The sequence below is a fragment of the Chiloscyllium plagiosum genome, unplaced genomic scaffold (assembly GCF_037043375.1).
Source record: "Chiloscyllium plagiosum isolate Xiang-an unplaced genomic scaffold, Cpla_swu_hap1 HiC_scaffold_9, whole genome shotgun sequence".
NCBI classification, from domain to species: Eukaryota; Metazoa; Chordata; class Chondrichthyes; order Orectolobiformes; family Hemiscylliidae; genus Chiloscyllium; species Chiloscyllium plagiosum.
The window spans coordinates 2,301,503-2,321,495 of NW_028270147.1; the positions used below are offsets into that span (position 1 = coordinate 2,301,503).

At 52.3% G+C, this 19,993-nt stretch overlaps 1 protein-coding gene across 5 annotated transcripts in view; it reads left to right on the top strand.

Annotated features, from left to right (window-relative positions):
* rnpc3 (RNA-binding region (RNP1, RRM) containing 3) overlaps nucleotides 1–6,675 on the top strand; it is a 53,964-nt gene extending 47,289 nt beyond the window's left edge. For 2 of the 5 annotated variants that reach the window (XM_087990342.1, XM_087990340.1), the window contains exons 15-16: nucleotides 862–945; nucleotides 1,052–3,575. In XM_087990342.1, the coding sequence (XP_087846468.1) occupies nucleotides 862–927 (66 nt within the window). In that variant the 3' untranslated portion in view covers nucleotides 928–945; nucleotides 1,052–3,575. Of the gene's footprint in view, nucleotides 1–861; nucleotides 946–1,051; nucleotides 3,576–5,126 lie in introns of those variants that run through there. The other 3 variants (XR_015758096.1, XR_015758097.1, XM_087990341.1) reach the window with 3 other exon arrangements.
* The last annotated feature ends 13,318 nt before the right edge of the window (nucleotides 6,676–19,993 follow it).

Below are 19,993 nucleotides of genomic sequence, written 5' to 3' on the forward strand. Positions count from 1 at the left end.
CCCACTAACCTGTGTTTGGCCCGTATCCCTTGAAGCTCTTTCCTATTCATGTCCATATGTCTTTTTATTGTTATAACTGTATCTGCATCTACCACTTCCTCTGACCAGTTTATTCCACATGCGAATCACTCTCTGTGTGAAAAAGTTATCCTCTCAGGTCCCTTTTAAATCTCACCTTAAATTTATGCCTTTTAGTTTCAGACTCCCGTACCCTGGAGAACAGACCTTTGCTATTCACCTTATCTCTGCCCCTCATGATGACCAGAATTGTACCCAGTATTCCAAAAGTGGCCTCACCAACATCCTGTACAAACATTACCAGGCTATTGAAGTACAGAAATAAAGTCTTGCTACAGTTGTACAGATCTTTAGCGAGGCAACCTGTTTAATGTCTGCAGTTTTTAGTCTTTGTATTTATGGAAGGACAGTTGATAAACCGAAAGTTTGCTGCATTCGTTTCTGGATTGAGGAGGTTATCCTGTGGTGAGAGACTGAGTGAATTGAATCCCTATTGTCTGGAGTTTAGAAAAATGAGTTGAAACAGGACTCTGAAGGAGTTTAACAAGTAAACACTGGGGAATTGGGAACATGAGATTATAGTCTTGGAATAAAGGGTTGATCATTCAGTATTGAGATGAGAAATACTCCTGTTCGGGGAGGATATGCTGATCCTTGATCCCTGGGAATTGAGGGATTTGAGTGGCCAGGAAAGTGGAGTTGAAGCCCAGCATCAGCCAGGATCATGTTCAGTGGTGCAGTGCTAGATAGGCCAGAGAGTCTGCTCCGATTTCTGTTTCGTAAACTCGTTGTCATTGATGTTACATCAACTGTACCGGACATTGCACCTTAATGCCTTCACAGCAATTTGCCCGCTCTGCACGGCCGAAACAAGATCCAGCAGACGGCAGGAGAGGCCAAGGGAAGTGAAGATCAGAGGGTTGTATGGTGAGTCTTTGGCTCTGCTCATTAATGCTCAGTAATGTTGCTGGCATGTCCCGTGGAGCGAGCGTTTAAGGCTCGTTGATGGTTTATGTTTTTCTCTTGGTTACAGTTGACACTGTTCACAGTAAAAGCCCAGTCATCAGTTTGGGGCAGTGATAATTCAGTGTATCCTTTATAATGTATCCTTTTATATATAAAACGCAATGACTCAAAAGACAGCATTGATGCTCCTGTCATTCACTTATTGAGAATTCATGGGGAAATGAGGCCTCTCAGTAACTCGGTCTGTTATTTGAGTGGCCAGGAAAGTGGAGTTGAAGCCCAGCATCAGCCAGGATCATGTTCAGTGGTGCAGTGCTAGATAGGCCAGAGAGTCTGCTCCGATTTCTGTTTCGTAAACTCGTTGAAGAAGGGCTGAAGAAGGGCTAATGCCCGAAACGTCGATTCTCCTGTTCCCTAGATGCTGCCTGACCTGCTGCGCTTTTCCAGCAACACATTTCCATCTCTGTTATTTCTTTTGTTCAGTGACTTGGTTTTAATCTTCAGATCAGTCATGATCACTTTTTAGAAACTCTTCTGCTATAATTGGTGAATAGTCCACGACATCAAGATATCGCAAGCACACGTGGACTCAGCCCTCATTTATTCTTCCTGCTTTGAAGCACGGTGTGTGTCAGAAACCCAGAATGCTGCAGTGATGTTGAGGTTTGAACCGATCTGAACCACAACCCGTTTCCCCTGTGGTAAGGTGAGCAGGAATGAGAAACGGTTTTCAGTTGCTGTCAGATCAGTAACCCAGTGGCAAATCCAGTTGCCTGTGGAAGTTTCTTTCACAGTTAAGGGAGCTAAGTTGTCATTGCTCCAATCAGAATGTGCAGCAATAGAGCCTGGGCTCTCCAATCCTGGTACCTGTGCCTCATATTTCAGGCACTTCCCCCCCCCCCCCCCCCCCCCCCCCCCCCCACCCACAATATCACCACCTCAGAGGGTTATTAAATTAGATTAAATCCCCGCTAATTAGTGTGTGGGACAGAGGCTGTATGGGGTGTTTTCTCTCCAATCCTTGAGCCAAGGAGGCTGTGTCAGGGGATCTCACATCTTGAGGTGGAAAAATTGTTAATAGAATTAGTCGTTAGATTGTACAGGATTTGAAAGTTGCTGGAAAAAAGACACATTTTGTTGAAGCTTTTTTTTGTCTTTCACTCATCAGGACACTTCACAAGAATGCCAACATAAAGGGAAAACAGCATTTATTCTGTGGGAAAGGAGAGTGCTGATTGGTCAGCAAATGAACTCTACATGGTAGCGGCATTGCCTTGAGAATTAATGGTTGACAGTTAACTGCTAGGCTTTGTTTAAATTTTAAACCAGACAAGTTGACTCTGATTAGTCAAAACATCTCCCTGAGAAATGAGTCAGTGAATGGCTGTCACCTATTCTGTTGAGGTGAAACAGGTGCAGTGTGTGTTCTTCCTGTCTACAAATGGCTTTGACTATTAATACATGGAGCTTCCAGTGCCCACAATACACCACACTGAGCCCAACCAACAATCCAGACTTGGTTATCAGTCTGTCCTGAATCCTCTGGCAAATACTGATCAATAGTGTGGCACATCTGTTATTTCTTACAATTTGTCCTGATGTGTGTAAGAAGAAAACCTCTAACAGTCTTTTTTTTAAGCAAAACCAGAGACCGATTAGTGGCTTTCTCCTTCCTCTGTCCTGTTGATCCAGAGTGAAGGATAGACGTCCCCGTGCTCCAGCACCCAATAGCAGTATTGAAATCTCATCATGCTGTAACTGTGGGCTGTAAACTCTACCTGCCATACTGTGCCTAGCCTCATTGGAAGTTTCCACACCACAGCAACTCCTGACATGTCCTCTTTATCTCATTCAGATCATCAGCAGATCCTTCTCTGCTGTTTCTCCACATTGGTCCAGTGTTCTGTTAAATGTATTGACATTGTTTCCATCTACCACTTACCCTGGCAGTGACTTCCTGTCTCCCCACTGAGTAAAGAGGTTTTTCCTGACTTGGATTTACTAAAATGTGTAATGGCCCCGGCTTCTAGTGTCTCCCATTAACAGAATTATTGACTCGGCATCAGCTGAGACTCTTCCAGAATCCTGAAGTTACCAATCAGATCCCCCCTCCGTTTTCTCAGTGTTGGAAACAGCCCTCCAGCATGTTCAGCCTTTGTTCATAGTTCAGGCACTGTCCTTGTTACTACTTGTACAGGGAGAAATGGAGAGCTGTCTTATCCTGAGAATTTCTCTGAGTATTTAACTTCTACTTCTGGTATCCTGCAATCATCTGGTTCAGAAATGTTCAGGCCCATGAGTTGAGGAAGAGCCAGGATGAGGGTAAAAAGCATTGTTTCTGGATGTGGAGTGTTGCAGTCTGAGTTCTGATGAAGTGTTTGTGGGTCACTGGGAAACATTGTGAATCTGAGAGATGGTAGCCCCAGCACTAACAAGGAAGTCCTCATTCTGTTTTTAAATGCCATCATGTTTGGGATGCTGTGGATGTTCTGTACTCTGGGAAAGTGTCAATATCTGCAGTCAGTTGTTGAATTCTTGCTGCTTGAATGAATGTGTTCAACAAAAATAAAAGCTGGTGTAACAAAACTGTGCTTTTGTTAATCAGTGTTTTTGATTTAGGTCCATACTGTTGATCTTTTTGATAGTGGGGGGGAAAAAACCCAAAGAATTGCAGATGATGGAAATTTGAAACCAAAACAGAAATTACTGGAGAGACTCAGCAGGTCTGGCAGCATCTGTTGAGAGAACGCTGAGTTAACGTTTTGGGTCCAGCAATCTTCTTCAAAACTGAATAAGACCTGTTGAGTTCTTCCTGCAATTTATGTTTTTTTCTTTTTGGTAGTGAATTGGATTCCAGAATTTACTTCCCACCCAGATCATTGCTTCCAGATTCCTTGTCTAACCTCAGCCGATGCTCTCTTACTCTGATTCAGACACCCCTCACCTCTCTTCCACTCCCTTACTACTTTCTTCCTCATTCCCAGGGTGATACTTTTAGCAAGGTTTCTGTCCTACTCTCTGTTTATTCCCAGAGCCCAGGAGCCTGCCCTTGAAGCTTTCAACATTCTACTTAATTTGCCCTTGTGGCTCTGATTTCATCACCTCAGCTCATACATAACTGCTCATCTCCTAACCTCGCATAACATGGGGATCTGGTGCTTTTATCACTAACCTCACAATCCTCATTTTCCCACCTGCCTCCTATTCCACTGTACCAACCTTTGCTAATTCCCCGAAACATACAAATGGGAAAAGGCCATTCAGCCCCTCAAGCTTGCTCCTCCATTCAAAAAGGTCATGAGCTAATTAATGCACATTTCCATCTTCCCCTGATAACCTTTCAGCAGCGTTCCCCCACCCTCCGGATTATGAAGAATCCATCTACACCTGCCCTAAATGTGTCTCCTCATGTCACCTTTGACTAGCCTGCTCTGATTGTATGGTTTTGAAAGTTGGGAAGGCAGTGGTGAAATGGTGATGGGGCTGTGCTAGCAATCTAAAACCCCAGGCTGCCACCACATGTACAAATCCCACACAGTGGCTACTTGAAGTTCAAACTTAAAACTGGTCTCTGTAATGATGACAGTTGTTAAAAACCCATCCGATTCACTAATGTCCTTGAAAAAAGGAAATATTCTATACTTACCTGCTCTGGCCTACATGTGACTCCAGACCCACAGCAACTTGGCTGGCTCTTAACTGCCCCCTGAAAAGGCTGAGCAAGCCATTCAGTTTAAGGGCAGTTAGGGAGGGGCCAAGTTGCACCTTGACTGTGACCCCTGCGTGCATCCCTTGCGCTCCTAGCCTCGCACCCCCCCCCATCATTTGAGGAAAGAATTGCTATCAAACCTCACAGCTGAAAATCTGTATTGGAGTGAATACAAGCCTTGCCTGAGTGTTCTCTGGTGTGGTGGTAATGTCCCTACTTTGAGTGATTGCATATCCCAGCAGGTACATGAGAAAACTATCAGCAAAGTTAGTTTTAATTTAAGCCTTTCAGCCCTGGAATCATCCTAGTTAACATTTGAAAGGGAATGTTCTAATTCTGATGTCCTTGTGTGCTGGTGGGAATGAGAGTTATGTCACCTTACTGATACACACACCACAGATGTTTGCTTTCCTTGATAATGCATTCAAATAAGAAATAAAAATGTTTGAAGCCAAATTACAGCCAACACCTGGAGTAATTCACAACAAGTTTACAACTCGTCCAGCTCCAAACCTGGTAAGTCTCTCCCCGTCTCTGATTGGTGTTTCCCCATTTTGTCACCTTTCAGTCTCTACTATTACCCTAGATCACCCTGGATGTGTCCTGACCCACTGACCCACTGGCAGGACAGACCCAACAGAGGTGGCAGCAGCACAGTGGGATACAGTCAGCAGGAAGTTGCCCTGGAGTCCTCAACACTGACTCCAAATTCCTTGAGGTCTCATAACTTCAAGTCAAACATGGGCAGGAAACCTCCTGCTGGATTACCTTGTCCTCCTTTAGCTGATGACTAGGAAGCACTAAGGGTGTTAAGGATGCAAAATGTCCTCTTGGTGGGGGGGGGGAATTGCAATGTCCCACCACCAAGAGTGGATCGACGACAGCATTACTGATCGAGCTAGTCGGGTCCTAACGGACATCACTGCTAGACTGGGTCTGCGGCAGGTGGTGAAGAAATCGGTCGGAGGGAAAAACATACCTGACAACTCTGTTCACATTGACAATGACAATCAACAGACAGGAGGGTTCCCTCCCAGTTGGGGAACACTTCAGTGATCCAGGACATTCAACCTCGGATCTTCGGGTGACCATCCTCCAAGGCGGACTTCGGGACAGGCATCAGAGAAAAGTGGCCAAGCAGAGGCTGATAGCTAAGTTCAGTACCCATAGGGAGGGCCTCAACCGGGACCTTGGGTTCATGTCACATTACAGGTGACCACCATTGCACTATATACACACACACACACACAGACACTCCTATACACACACACACACACCTATACACACACACACACACTCCTATACACACATATACACTGATGTGCACACAGACACCCACATACACTCTTACAGACACACACACTCACACATGTACCCCCTCACAGACTTAAGACACTCTACGCTCACTACACACACACAAACATACACACACACACACACACACACACACACACACACACACACACACACACACATTTTCTCACACTCATAACCCCCACCCCAGATAGACACACACACAGACAGACAAAGACCCACATGCACACATATATTTTGTGGGGTGAATTTGCACTTGCAAAGTTACATTGTACTTTGCTCAAAAACCGCATGAATTTATGTAAAACTCTGCGATCTCACTTTTTAGATTAGAATCAATCTAAACATCATGGCATAGACAGAGAACACAGGGGCTAACACCTTCAACATATTGTCTAGCTATCACCCATTGTTACAGCTAACCCGAGAATGCAACATTTTAAAAAAAAAAGTTTTGTGATTTACACATGAAAGAAGTGAAACTATCATGGTATTCAAACAGATGAAAGACGCAACAGACAATCCAGGTATTTTTCAATGTATAATTTCAGTTACATCACACTGTAAAGTTTTGCTATAAATTCTGTGTGTTAGGATTGAGCCCTCCACTACCATCTGATGAAGGAGCGTTGCTCCGAAAGCTAGTGCTTCCAATTAAACTTGTTGGACTATAACCTGGTGTTGTGATTTTTAACTTTGCACATTGAGAATACCCTCCATTGTGTTGTGTGGCACTATCACCGTGATAAATGGGACAGGCTTCAAACACACCGAGCAACTCATGACTGGGCATCCATGAGGCGCTGTGGGCCATTAACAGCAGCAGACCTGTACTCCAGAACAATCTGTAACCTCATGGCCCGCCATATCCCCACTCAACCATTACCATCGAGCCAGGGGATCAACCCTGGTTCAATGGAGAGTGCAGGAGGGTATGCCAGGAGCAGCACCAGGTATATCTGAAGATGAGGTGCCAACCTGGTGAAGCCACCAAACAGGACTACTTCCAAACAGCATAAACAGAAAGGGATAGAGCTAAGCAATTTCATCAATAGATCAGATCTGAGATCTTCAATCCTACAGCATCTAGTAGTGAATGGTGCTGGATAATCAATCAAGCGACTAACGGGAGGAGGAGGCTCCACAATATCCTCATCCTCGATGATGGAAGACCCCAGCACCAGGGCAAAAGATAAGGCTGGAGCACCTACAGCAACCTTCAACCAGCAGTGCTGAGTGGGTGATCAGTCTCGGCCTCCTCCAGAATAGCATAACAATTTACAAAAAAATACTGTGAAAGGGTTTATTTTTTTTTTTTTTTTTTTTTTTTTCTTTTCTGCAGTCAAATGCTCTACCACTGAGCTACACCCCCACCCCCGGGGGGGATTTATTTTTTTTTTTTTTTTTTTTTTTTTTTTAAAACCCCCACACTACCACCTAAGTGCGGTAGTGCTTATTTTTTCCCCAGCACCCATGGTGTGTGTGTGCAGGTGTGAGACACAGTGAAAGACACAAAGTGCACGAATCTTTATTCAGTTTCCACCACCAGGAAGACAGGAAAACACCCGGGTGGCCAGTGACAAACACTGCCCTTCACATCAAAGGACAGTGCTGTGTGATCAAAACAGTGAAGGGGAGGGTAGGGACTAAATCAAAATAGAATTGGAGGGAGAAATGATGCACTCCACTCCCTGCGGCGCCCACCTCTCCCTGAACAACTCCAGGGTGTTGGTCGACGCCGCGTGCTCCTTCTCCAAGGACACCCGGGCTCTAACGTAACCGCGGAAGAGGGGCAGGCAGTCGGCCCTAACGACCCCCTCCACGGCCCGCTGCCTGGACCTGTTGATGGCCAGTTTGGCCAGGCCCAGGAGCAGACCCACGAGGAGGTCTTCAGACCTGCCCTCCTTCCTCCGTACCGGGTGCCCAAAGATCAGGAGCGTGGGACTGAAGTGCAGCCAAAAACAGAGGAGAAGGTTTTTAAGGAAATCAAAAAGGGAGTGCAAACGCCCACACCCAATATATACATGGTCCACGGACTCCACAGCGCCACAGAACAAGCAGTTGGGCTGGGAGTCCGTGAACCACCGCAATCTGCGGTTGCAGGGGACTGCTGCGTGCAGCACCCTCCACCCCAGATCCCCGAGAGAAAGGGGGAGGACTCCCGCGTAGAGAGCCCTCCACTGGGGATCCCCACCGCCCGGTGGCAAATGGGCACGCCAAGGCGTGTCCGGACGGTGGATGAGGGAGAAGAGGTGGATGGTGTGCAGCAGCAGTCTGTACAGGGCTCTCCTGTTCACCTCCCTAAACGAAACAAAGTTAAAATTTCGGAGGCGGCTCAGGTTGTGGGGCACAGGCTCCCGCGGGAAGTACGGGACCTTGGGGCCAATGTGAAATTCCGTCCGGGCTGGGGTGAGCTCGGACGGGATCCCACCGCACACCTGAGCGTCCTCCAACTGGTGTACTACGTCGGGTCCGAGCACCGCCGTTTTGAGGCGTCGGATGGCGGTGGCCACGTACTGGACGTCTACCGCCGCCCTGCCTGCTATGTCCTGCGGCAGCGTCCAGCCCAGGCCCCCGGCACCCAGCACGTCCCCGACCCTGGTCACCCTCGCCGCCGCGGCCCTCTCCTCCGACAGCCACTCGAACCCGCGAGTACGGAGGTGCGGATTCCTGAGCAACGGCTCCCTGACGACAGCCGCTACTCCAGCCGGAGGGTAGGCGCGACGCGATTCGACCATGTTCCAGACAGTGATCAGGTCCTGGTAAAAGACAGGCAGCGTCTTGAGGGCGACCTGCAAACCGTCACGGTCGACGAACAGGAGCTGCGTGTCGTAGTTGAGGTTACGCACCTGGCGGAAAAAATACGTCGCCAGGGCGCACCATCTAGGAGGAGGCTCGACGTAAAGGTATCGCCGCAAGGTCTGAAGGCGGAACGTCGCGACCTGGGTGCGGGCGCACACCAGCGACTGACCGCCCTCCTCAATAGGGAGACTCAGAGCCTGCGCGGCGACCCAGTGCATCTTTTTGTCCCAGAAGAAATCGACCAACGTTCTCTGGATGCCAGCGACAAAGCCAAGAGGAGGGACCAAAGTGACCAGCCGGTACCACAGCATGGCGGCCACCAGCTGGTTTATGACCAGCACTCGACTCCTGTAAGATAGCACTCGGAGCAGTCCTGTCCAGCGGCCTAGGCGAGCCGAGACTTTGGCCTCCAGCTCCTGCCAGTTGGCCGGCCAGGATTCCTCAGCCGGGCTGAGGTAGACCCCCAGGTAGAGGAGATGGGTGGTACTCCAGCTGAACCCCCGTAACTCCTCCGGCAGAGAGTCCACCCGCCACGGGCCGACCAGTAGTCCGGAACATTTGGCCCAGTTGATCCTGGCGGAAGACGCCGCCGAGTACACGGCCTGGCACTCGCGCATCCTCCCCAGGTCAGCCGGGTCGGTGAAAGTGAGGAGCACGTCGTCGGCGTAGGCCGAGAGGACCACCCCCGTGCCCGCGCCGCGCAGAACCAGCCCCGACAACCTCCTCCGCAAGAGGCGCAGGAAAGGCTCCACGCACAGGGAATACAGCTGGCCGGACAGGGGGCAGCCTTGACGCACTCCTCTCCCGAAGCGAAGGGGCGCCGTCAGGGACCCGTTAACTTTAACCAGACACTCTGCGGCGGCGTACAAAAGTCGGATCCGGGCGATGAACTGCGCCCCGAACCCGAATGCCCGCAGAGTCCCGAGCAGGTACTCGTGATCGACCCTGTCGAACGCCTTCTCCTGGTCGAGAGACAGGAAGGCGCTCGGCAGACCAGCCCGTCGACAGAAATGGATCAGGTCCCGGACCAGGTGGACGTTATCGTGTATCCTCCGGCCCGGGACCGTGTAGGACTGGTCCGGGTGGATCATGTGGGCCAGCACGGAGGCCAGGCGAGAAGACAACACCCTGGCGAAGATTTTGTAATCCGTGCCGAGGAGGGAGACCGGACGCCAGTTCTTTAAGGAACGAAGGTCCCCCTTCTTTGGCAGCAGGACGATGACCGCCCTGCGCCAAGAAAGGGGCAGCTGTCCGGCATTTAAACACTCCCCCAGGACCTGTGCGTAGTCGCTCCCCAGGACGTCCCAGAACGCCCTGAAGAACTCCACAGTCAGCCCGTCCAGCCCCGGGGTTTTGCCCCTCGAGAGCCGGTCGAGGGCGCCGGTCAGCTCCTCCAAAGTGACGGGAGCGTCGAGCCTTCCGGCGTCCTCCGGGCCGAGCTGCGGCAGGTCCTCCCACAGAACTCTGCGAGCATCCTCGCTGGACGGATCCGGGGAGAACAGGGCTGTGTAATAGTTTCGGACGTGGGCCCTGACGCCCTCCGGATCCGAGACGAGGGACCCGTCGTCGGCCAGCAGCACAAGGAGCTGCTGACGGGTGCCACGCCTTTTTTCCAGCGAGTAGAAGAAGGGGGAGCCGCGGTCCAGGTCCTGGAGGAGCTGGATCCGCGACCTCACGTACGCGCCCCGAGCCCCGACGAGCTGCAGGTCCCGGAGCGCGGCCTTCTTCTCTTCGTACACCCCGCGCAGGGCCGGGTCCGCGTCGGGCTGACCGAGGCGTGACTCCAGGTCGAGCAACTCCCTCTCCAACTCCCCGATCCTGGATTTCCGCCTCTTCGTCGACCCCCTCGCGTACTCCTGACAGAAGACGCGGACGTGAGCCTTGCCCACGTCCCACCATAGCCTCAGGGAGGGGAAGCTTCCCCGCTTCCTTCTCCAGCCGGCCCAGAAGCGACGAAACGAGTCCCGGAACCGCTCGTCCTCCAGCAGCAGGTTGTTAAAGTGCCAGTACGCGGAGCCGAGCCTGGCGCCGAACGGAAGGAGTTCCGCCCACACCAGGTGGTGGTCCGTGCACGACACCTGCCGCATGGAGGCCTTCGGGAAACAGGAGGCGTACGCCCGCGAAACGTACAGGCGATCGATTCTGGACGCTCCGACCCCAGGCCTCACGAAGGTGAAGGCGATGGAGTCGGGATGGAGATTCCGCCAGACGTCCACCAGGTCGAAGGACTTGACCAAGTCCCCCAACCTCTTCCCTGACGCGCGGTCAGTGCGGGCACCGCCGTGGTCCCTGCCCTCGAGGACGCAATTAAAATCTCCCCCGAGGACGACGCACTGGCCCTCGTCGATGGAAGCGAGATGAGCGGACACTTCTTGGAAGAAGCTCGCTTGCCTCGGCCCGGCCGGGGGAGCGTAGACGTTCACCAAGTGAAGCACCGCGCCCCCCAGCCGAACCGTCAGGTGAAGCAAACGGCCTGGCACTGGCTCCCTGACCCCCAAGATCTCCGGCTGAAAATGCGGGGCCAACAGGATAGCCACCCCGCCAGATCTGCGGGTGAGGTGACTCATGTAGACCCCCCCTCGCCACTCCAGGAGCCAGGTGGCTTCGTCTCCCGGGGTAGTGTGGGTTTCTTGCCGGAAGCACACCGCATACCTCCCGTCCCGAAGGACCGAGAGGGTCTGGAATCTGCGCTGCGACTCCCTGCTGCCGTTGATGTTGAGGCTGGCTATAGTTGTCTCCATGTCGGAAGCGTTGTGCAACCACCACCAGTACAATTAACAAACCCGTGTATATATTTACAGGGAGGACGAGGGAGGGGCACTGAAGTCCCTCGCCCTCACCAGGAGTGCTCCCAGGAAGTTCCTGACTCGCTTTCGCTCATTGACATCGAGCCCAGGCGCCTGGCGGGCAGCGAGGGCCGACCAGTAAACTTTCTCAAAAGAGCTCCAGCGGTCGAGCGCCAGTTGGGCTCTATCCCGGCGACTCCGAGTTTCCTCGACAAATTCCCGGAGTTCCTCGAGGGGGATGAGGGGGAGATCGGTGGGGGGCACCCGGGACTCAAAAAAGTCACTGCAGACGGAGTCCGCGTCGTCCCCGGTGTCCGCCACCGATCCCGAACCCTCCTCCGGGAGGTCGCCCTCGGTCACCGACCCCTCCCCCACCGAGAGAATGGGGGCTGGTCCGGCGCCGCCAACCGGCCTCAAACCCCCGGCGACCCCACCCCCAGGGTCACCGGCGGTACCTTCCTCGACGCACCCCTTCCCGGAACGCCCCGAGTTCGGGTCGTCGGGCGGCAGAGGCTCGGGGCCCCGCTCCTCTCCCGACACCGGGACGCCTGGCTCCTCGGGGAAAAGGTCATCCCCCAGGAAAAGGTCATCCCCCAGGGCCAAGGCCCCCGGAAAAACAGTCTGGGAGGGAGGAGCGAGGATAACACCCTCCTCCCCTCCACCGCTCGACGACCCAGCAGAGGGTCCTCCGTCGTCGCCCGCACCACGGCCCTCGTGGTCATCGAGGTCCTCCCCAGGGGCCGGAGGAGTCAAGGCAGCAGGAGGCCCTGCTGTAGCCCCCAGGGGTTTGGGCGAGTCGGGCCGCGGTGCGGGACAGTCGAGGGGCACCGTTGGCTCGTCCCCCGGAGAGGGGCAGCGCCGCCGGCGCGCTGCAGGAGAGTCCCTCCCCTCCAAGGGCCGGTGCCTCTTCCCCAGAGAGACCGGGGGGGATTTCTGGGCCTTCCCCTCCCCGCCCGCCTCGGTGGTCATGGGGCCCGGGGTCCCTCCCCCCAGCCTTTCCCGGAATACGAATGGCTGGGGGAAGACAGGGGGCGTGGCCAGGGTGGGGAGGGCCAGCCGTGTCACTTCCTTCCCCACCCCCGGTTTATCAGGTGAGGGTGGGCGGGGCAGGGGCCTAGTTCCCTCTCCGGGGCCCGGAGACACGGCCGTTGCAGGAGGCGGAACAGCGGTGGCCTCCCCCAGGTTAGTGCCAGGGCGTGGCTGGGTTGGGCAGGGCTCGGGCTCGGGGGCCCCCGGGCCAGGTGTTAAAGCCCGAGGGGTTTCTCCATCGGGGTGGGGAGTGGGTGTAGTGTCATTGGGGTCAGGGTCAGGTACAGGTTCGGGGGTTTGAGGGTCAGGGGTCCCGCGCCGGGGCGACGCTGGCACGGCCGCAGGGGCATTGTCGTGCCGGGGCGGGGTAGGTCGTGGGCTAGGTTCCGGGGAAGGGGATAGGGTGGTCTCCCCATGGGCGGGCTTGACGCGTCGCGTCTTTCTCTGCGCCTTCTGGCCTGCCGGACGCTCACCCCCCTCCCTGCCAGAGGCTGGAGCATTGGGAGCCTCTGGCTTAGCCTCCGGTGCCGGGGCCTGTGGTGTTGACTTCGGGGGAGGGGGAGTGGGTGCGGCGGCACCACCGTCAGCCATTGGTGTGGGCTGGGCGGCTTTCTGGGCGGGGCAGTTTTTTCGTATGTGCCCTACCTCGCGGCACAGGTGGCACCGCACGCCGTCCGCCGTCCAGAAGGCGCGATAGGCCGCGCCCTCATGGAGGACAGTAAATGAGCCCTCGGTGACCTCCTCCCGGGCCAGGCAAATGAACACCTGGCGCCGGAAGGAGTAAACGTGTCGGAGGGCAGGGTCCTTCAGACCGAGCAGGAGCGGCTGGACACCCGACCGGATCTCCCCCAGGGTGTTGAGGTGGGGGAGGAGGAGCTCGCTGGCAATGAAGGGCGGGACGTTAGAGATCACGACCCTCTGGGCCGTAACCTCCAGAGGGTCGACGGGCAAATGTGTCCCGCCCACAGCGAGCCCCCTCTCCACGGCCAGGTGGACCGCCTGCTCGGTCCTCAGGAAAAATACGGCCTTCCCGTACATGCGGGCCGCAGCGACGATGGCCAGTGGGCCGACCACACTAGCCATGGCCTTGCTGCAGGCCTCGATGGTCATGTTGGGGTGGGGATAGGCCTTGACCCCCAGGCGTTTGGTCAGGTGCCTGAAGGGGGTCGACGTCGCAGCCGGGGTTGTGGGAGCCGGGCCCAAGGCAGCGGCTACCCCGGCGTAGGTGCGGCTGGGCCCGGCGACTTTGGGGCTCGCCATATTCTGCCGCTTTGTACTTCGGCCCCAGGCAGCGGTGGAGGTGGGCCCCTGGTAGCAGCAGTGGTGGAGGGGCCCGAGGCGAGTCGCCAGAGGCAAGTCCCAGGCAGCGACAGCGGTGGCAGAAGCGGACCTCGGGCGAGTCCAAGGTAAGCCCTCGGTCGCAGTGGTGGGGGCAGACCTGTTGGGGAGAGTCCCCGAGGCAAGTCCCAGGCAGCCCCAAAGTCGAGTCCCAGGCAGTAGTGGTGGAGATGGGCCCAAGGTGAGTCCCAGGCAGCAGCGGTGGAGGCAGGCCTCTGGCGAGTCCTGGGAAGTCCCCTCGGTTGCAGTGGTGGGGGCAGACCTGTTGGGGAGGGTCCCCAAGGCAAGTCCCAGGCAGCCCCAAGCCGAGTCCCAGGCCGCAGTTGCGGAGGCAGGCCTCAGACCACAGCAGCAGCGGTGGAGGTCCCGCGAGGGGCCCCAAGGCAAGTCCCAGGCTGTATTGGAGGCAGGCCCCAAGCAGCAACAGCCGAGACAGGTCCGGGCAGAGCCCCAGAGACCTGCGGTGGCGAGGCCTAGGCCGCAGCTCCGAGACCAGGAGCCAGACCAAAAAGGCTCCCACCTCCTGCCTCTCTTCTTCTTCTTCTTCTTCTTCTTTTCTTTCTTTCTTTCTTTCTTTCTTTCTTTCTTTCTTTCTTTCTTTCTTTCTTTCTTTCTTTCTTTCTTTCTTTCTTTTCTTTCTTTCTTTCTTTCTTTCTTTCTTTCTTTCTTTCTTTCTTTCTTTCTTTCTTTCTTTCTTTCTTTCTTTCTTTCTTTCTTTCTTTCTTTCTTTCTTTCTTTCTTTCTTTCTTTCTTTCTTTCTTTCTTTCTTTCTTTCTTTCTTTCTTTCTTTCTTTCTTTCTTTCTTTCTTTCTTTCTTTCTTTCTTTCTTTCTTTCTTTCTTTCTTTCTTTCTTTCTTTCTTTCTTTCTTTCTTTCTTTCTTTCTTTCTTTCTTTCTTCCTTCCTTCCTTCCTTCCTTCCTTCCTTCCTTCCTTCGGCGATAGCGGAGGAGAGTCCCAGCACACAGACAGTCACTCACTCCCGCCGGCGCGCTGCAGGAGAGTCCCTCCCCTCCAAGGGCCGGTGCCTCTGAAAGGGTTTATAAGCCACCAGACCATGGACTCTAAATTAATGACTGAGGTCGTAAATAAGAAGAAATAGTAAAAGTTCATCACGGTTTAATTAATGACTCCTGGGTTTGGGGTACGCTGGAAACCAGGCTGAGACCACCATGCTGGGCTCGGCCAGGCCTGGCTGAGAACACCATTCTGGGCTGTGCAGGGCCGGGCCTGGCTGCGACCACCATGCTGGACTGTGCTGGGCTGGGCCTGGCTGAGACCACTGTGCTGGGCTGGGCTGGGCCTGGCTGAGACCACCATGCTGGACTGTGCTGGGCCTGGCTGAGACCACCATGCTGGGCTAGGCTGGGCCTGGCTGAGACCACCATCTGGGCTGTGCTGGGCTGGGCCTGCCTGCGACCACCATGCTGGGCTGGGCCAGGCCTGGCTGAGACCACCATGCTGGGCTGTGCGGGGCCGGGCCTGGCTGCAACCACCATGCTGGGCTGTGCGGGGCCTGGCTGAGACCACCATGCTGGGCTGGGCTGGGCCTGGCTGAGACCACCATGCTGGGCTGGGTCGGGCCTGGCTGAGACCACCATGCTGGGCTGGGCTATGCTGGGCCTGGCTGAGACCACCATGCTGGGCTGGGCTGGGCCTGGCTGAGACCACCATGCTGGACCTGGCTGGGCTGGGCCTGGCTGAGACCACCATGCTTGGCTGGGCCTGGCTGAGACCACCATGCTGGGCTGTGCTGGGCCGGGCCTGGCTGTGACCACCATGTTGGGCTGTGCTGGGCCGGGCCTGGCTGAGACCACCATGCTGGGTTGGGCTGGGCGTGACTGAGACCACCATGCTGGGCCACTGGAATATCCCTAAGTCGTCTCTGAAGCAAGGTCAAGAGTTTTGTGCCGGGGCTAGACCTTCACACAAAGCTGCTGGAATACTCACAACCTGCTGAAGAAGATCACCATGACAAGACAAGAGTGCCCCTTCTAGACAGGAATTGCTCTCCAAGAGACCACCACACCGAGAACCAGCCACACCGAGACCATCTTGCCAGCTGACAGTCCAAACCTGCCATTCTGAGCCTTTGGAAGCATCTCCGACACTGGGCCTGGGCCTGGAGAAGGTGCCTTCCGCTGAAATCGTTAAAAGGTGAGGTACCATAATAAACAGGAACATTAGAAAAGAGCAAAGGAAAATAAGTGAACGGAGTGGTCACGCTCTGGGCTCCTGGGCAGAGGAGTCCACATATTGCACTGTCATCAGGTCCCCGGGATTACAGGTGGCAGAATTCCACCAATTCAATTCACTTCATATCATGTTAAGAGTCAGTTGGAGACACTGAATACTACAACAGTTATGGACCCAGAGAGTATCCCAGTAACTGCTGCAGTAGGCCATTCCAGACCTTGCTGCTTCCCTCATCTCAATGTTCTGGTATAGTTGCATCGATGTGGAAAATTGCCCAGATATACCGGTACACAAAAAGCAGGACAAATTCACCCGGCCAATTCCCACCTCATCAGTCTACTCTCCGTCCTCAGTAAAGTGATGGACGGTGTCAGTAACAGAGCTATCAAGCAGCACCTGCTCAGCAATAACCTGCTCAGTGACGCCCAGTTTGGGATTGCCCCAGGGCCACTCAGATCCTGACCTCATTCCAGCCTTGGGTCAAACATGGACAAAAGAGCAGAATCTGAGAGGGGAGAGGAGAGGGACAGCCCTTATCATCAAGGCTGCATTTAACCAAATGTGGCATCAAGGAGCCCTGGCAATACTAGAGCCAGTGTGAATCAGGGGATAAGTCAGGAGTGGGATGGACTCCCCACTTGCCTGGATGGGGGCAGCCCCAACAACACTCAAGAAGCTTGACATCATCCAGGACAAAGCAGCCCCCGCTTAATTGGCATCACATCCACAAGAATCCACTCCCTCCACCAACAACGCTCAGTAGCAGCAGTGTGTACTATCTACAAGATACACTGTGGAAATTCACCAAAGGTCCTTAGACAGCACCTTCCAAACCCACAACCACTTCCATCCAGAAGGACAAGGGCAGCAGATACATGGGAACACCACCCCCTGCAAATTCCCCTTCAAACCATTGACCATTCTGACTTAGAAATATGTCACCGTCCCCTTCATGTCACTGGGTCAGAATCCTGGAATTCCCTCCCTAAGGGCATTGTGGGTCTATCTACAGCACATGGACTGTAGCGGTTCAAGAAGGCAGCTCACCCCCACCTTCTCAAGGGGGCAGTTAGGGACGGGCAATGAATACTGGGCCCAGCCAGTGACACCCATGTCCTGTAAATTAATTTCTGTCAAATTTAGAAAGAAAGTTCTAAAAAGAAATTATTTAATTCTATATTTTGAGAAAGATAGAACTAAATAACAGAGAAACCATATTAAACCTACATCAAACTTTGGTTAGACCACACAGATGGACTCTGGAGAAGCTGTCGATACAATGTGTGAAGCTGGTAACAACACTGAGCAGTTATAGCCATTAGGAAAGGATGGACAGGATTTATGAATTTTATTTTCAGGCAAAAGATGTTTCATGGAGAGCCTTAAATTTAAGAAAGGATTTGATCGGTCGGACATAGAAAATATCTTTCCACTTGTGGGTAAGACTGGACTCTCAAGGAAATTACAAGACACTGATAAATCCAATCAGCAATTCCAAAGAAATCTCTAACCCAAGTACAGTTGGGTGTTACACCCATGTGGTCAAGGAATATTATTGATGTATTTACAAAGAAGTGAGAAAAACACATAGGAAAATGTAGCTGACAGATGGAAAGTGCCAAGATAAAATCCACTTACAGGGTCCTGTGCTTAAACAAAGGAGACTACAACAGAATGAGGAAGGAGTTGGCTAAAGTAGACTGGGAGCAAAGACTTTATGGTCAGACAGTTAACGAATAGCGGAGGATTTCCAAAGCAATTTTTCAAAGTGCTTAGCAAAAGTATATACCAGTGAAAAAGAAGAACTGTAAGAAAAGGGGTAATCTGCCATAGGTGTCTCGGGAAATAAGGGAGGGTATGAAATCAAAAAGAGAAGGCATACAAAGTGGCAAAGACTAGAGGGAAACTAGAAGATTGAGAAAATTTTAAAGGTCAACCAAAAGCCACAAAAAAACTGTAAACTAAGATAGATTATGAGAGTAAACTAGTTCAGAATATAGAGACAGATAGCAAAAGTTGCTATAAATATATAAAATAAAAAGAGTGGCTAAAGTAAACATTGGTCCTTTAGAGGATGAGAAGGGGCATTTAGTAATGGGATATGATTAAATGGCCCAGGCATTGAATAGGTATTTTGTGTCAGTCTTCACAGTGGAGGACACTAATAACTGACAAGGGAGACAAAGGTATGTGAGGATCTGGAAATAATCAATATCATGAAAGAGGTCGTGTTGGGCAAGTTGGGAACGATGTGTACTATATCAACATCTGTGGGTAACACTAAGATGACTGATAGAGCAAAGTGTGCAGAGGAACACAGATACATTGAGAGAGTTGGCAAAGGACTGGCAGATGGAATGCAATGTTAATAAATGTGCAGTCATCCATTTTGGTTGGAATAACAGTAAACAGGATTATTATTTGAATGGTAAGAAATTGCAGCATGCTGCTCTGCAGAGGGACCTGGGTGTACTTGTGCATGAATCGCAGAAGGTTGGTCTGCAGGTGCAACAGGTCATTAGGAAGGCAAATGGAATTTTGTCCTTCATTGCTAAAGGGATTGAGTTTAAAAGCAGGGAGGTTAAGTTACAGCAGTACAGGGTGTTGGTGAGGCAAAAGTGAGGACTGCAGATGCTGGAAACCAGAGTTTAGATTAGAGTGGTGCTGGAAAAGCACAGCAGGTCAGGCAGCATCTGAGGAGCAGGAAAATCAATGTTTCGGGCAAAAGCCCTTCATCAGGAATAGAGGCAGAGAGCACAGATCATTTTTATCCAAGTCTCGCCCCATTTATCTCTCCACCCTGGAGGCTCTCTGCCTCTATTCCTGACGAAACGTCGATTTTCCTGCTCCTCGGATGCTGTGTGACCTGCTGTGCTTTTCCAGCACCACTCTGATCTAAACAAAGGGTCTGGTGAGGCCACACCTGGAGTACTGTGTGCAGTTTTGGTCTCCTTACTTGAGAAAGGATGTACTCAAGTGGAGGGGGTGCAGGGCAGTTCACGAGGTTGATTCCGGAGTGAGGGGGTTGGCTAATGAGGAGAGATTGAAAAACTGAGACTATAGTCATTGCAACTTAGAAGAATCAGGGCAGATCTTACAGTAGCATGTAACATTATGTAACATAATGAAGGGAGTAGAGAAGATGGAAGCAAGGAAGTTGTTTCCCCTGGCAGGTGAAACTAGAACAAGAGGGTATAGCCTCAAGATTAGGGGGAGCAGATTTAGGACTGAGCTGAGGTGGAACTTCTTCACCCAGAGGGTTGTGAATCCGTGGAATTCCCTGCCCAGGGAAATATTGAGGCTTCCTCACTGAATGTTTTTAAAGCTAAGATAGATCATTTTTTTGAACAGTGAAGGAGTTGAGGGTTATGGTGAGAGGGTGGGTATGTGGAATTGAGGCCATGATCTTATTGAATGGCGGAGTGGGCTTGAAGGACCAGACGACCTACTCCTGCTCCTAGTTGTGATGTTCTTACGAGAAGGAAATCGCTGGTGAGGCTGACAGGGTCAGATGAAGAGCAGGGTTGAGGAACAGAAACACTGGCACATAGCAGTTGGGCTGAATGGGGTTATTTTCTGCTGGAGCTGCAATGTCATTTTTGTTTTTATCAACAAAAGTGTGATTGAGGTAAATGTCAGTTATTAAGCTAAAATTCTACTTTGTTGATTAATCATTACTTCTCAGCAAATGGGCTGCAATTCAATGTAAACTGTCCAGCTGCACTCTGTCTTTATCAAGTATTGATTTCTCTGTTATTTGGAAAATTCTGTTTCTGATAATTAATAGTTTGTTCAAATAAGGGTATAAATAATGAGCTGCTGAGGCCACTCAGCCAAC